Source organism: Echinops telfairi, unplaced genomic scaffold (genome assembly GCF_000313985.2).
Source record: "Echinops telfairi isolate 266 unplaced genomic scaffold, ASM31398v2 ScPeMD7_7420;HRSCAF=8458, whole genome shotgun sequence".
In the NCBI taxonomy this organism is placed as follows: domain Eukaryota; kingdom Metazoa; phylum Chordata; class Mammalia; order Afrosoricida; family Tenrecidae; genus Echinops; species Echinops telfairi.
This window is the reverse complement of record NW_022111320.1, coordinates 16,549,812-16,550,649: the sequence shown is the minus strand read 5'-3', so window position 1 is coordinate 16,550,649 and position 838 is coordinate 16,549,812. Positions and strand designations below refer to the sequence as shown.

Here is an 838-nt window from a genome sequence, read left to right as displayed (position 1 = left end):
AGGGCTGGGCAGATGTAGAAATGAGCCCCTCCTGAGCAGCCTATGGTCAGCCTGACCTCATGCCTTTGGTCACAGGAGAAGCCCTTAAAGTGATCCCTGAACTTGAAGTGCTAAATTTGTCCTGGAACAGAAAAGTGGGAGGGAACTTGCCTCTGATCCTCCAGTCGTTCCAAGAAGGGAGCAAGATACAAACCCTTGACCTTGTGGACTGTGCCCTCACTTCAGACGATGGAGCGTTTATGGGTGAGTAGTCTCAGACGAGTTCTTGCTCTTCAAAACCAAACTCGCTTCAGGACGGAGTCAATTCCAACTCACAGTGAGCCTAGAGGGCAGAGTCGAGCTACCCCGTGGCTGTAAGTGTTTATGGGAGCAGAAAGCCTCCTCATTCTCCCCTGGAACAGCTGGTAGATTTGATGTGTTGACCTTGTAGTTTTCAACCCAACACTTACCCACTAAGCCACTGCATCACCAGGACACACCATAATTGGATAGCTCGTGAACTCAAGTTTGTAGTGTTTTCCCTTATCCTGAATTTAAAGGGTTACTCACTAGATCCCCAAACCAGTTCATTCTGGTTCCACACCCTGCTGAGAGTTTGTATTTCCATCCCAGATAGACTGAACCAGACTATACATCTTAACAAAGATTCTTAAAAACAACCTGTTGGGTGGTCTTATTTTTAAAAAATAATTTTATTGGGGGCTCATACAACTCTTATCACAATCCATACATATGTCAACTGTGTAAAGCACACGTGTACATTTGTTGCCCTCATCATTCTCAAAATATTTGCTTTCCACTTGAGTTCTTGGAATCAGCTCTTCATTTTTCTTTTTTT

At 44.5% G+C, this 838-nt stretch overlaps 1 protein-coding gene across 1 annotated transcript in view; it reads left to right on the top strand.

Moving 5' to 3' along the window:
* LRRC31 (leucine rich repeat containing 31) overlaps positions 1-838 on the top strand; it is a 39,416-nt gene that overhangs the window by 17,647 nt on the left and 20,931 nt on the right. The window contains exon 5 of the mRNA XM_004704237.2: positions 76-243. Coding sequence (XP_004704294.2) covers positions 76-243 — 168 coding nt within the window. The remainder of the gene's footprint in view (positions 1-75; positions 244-838) is intronic.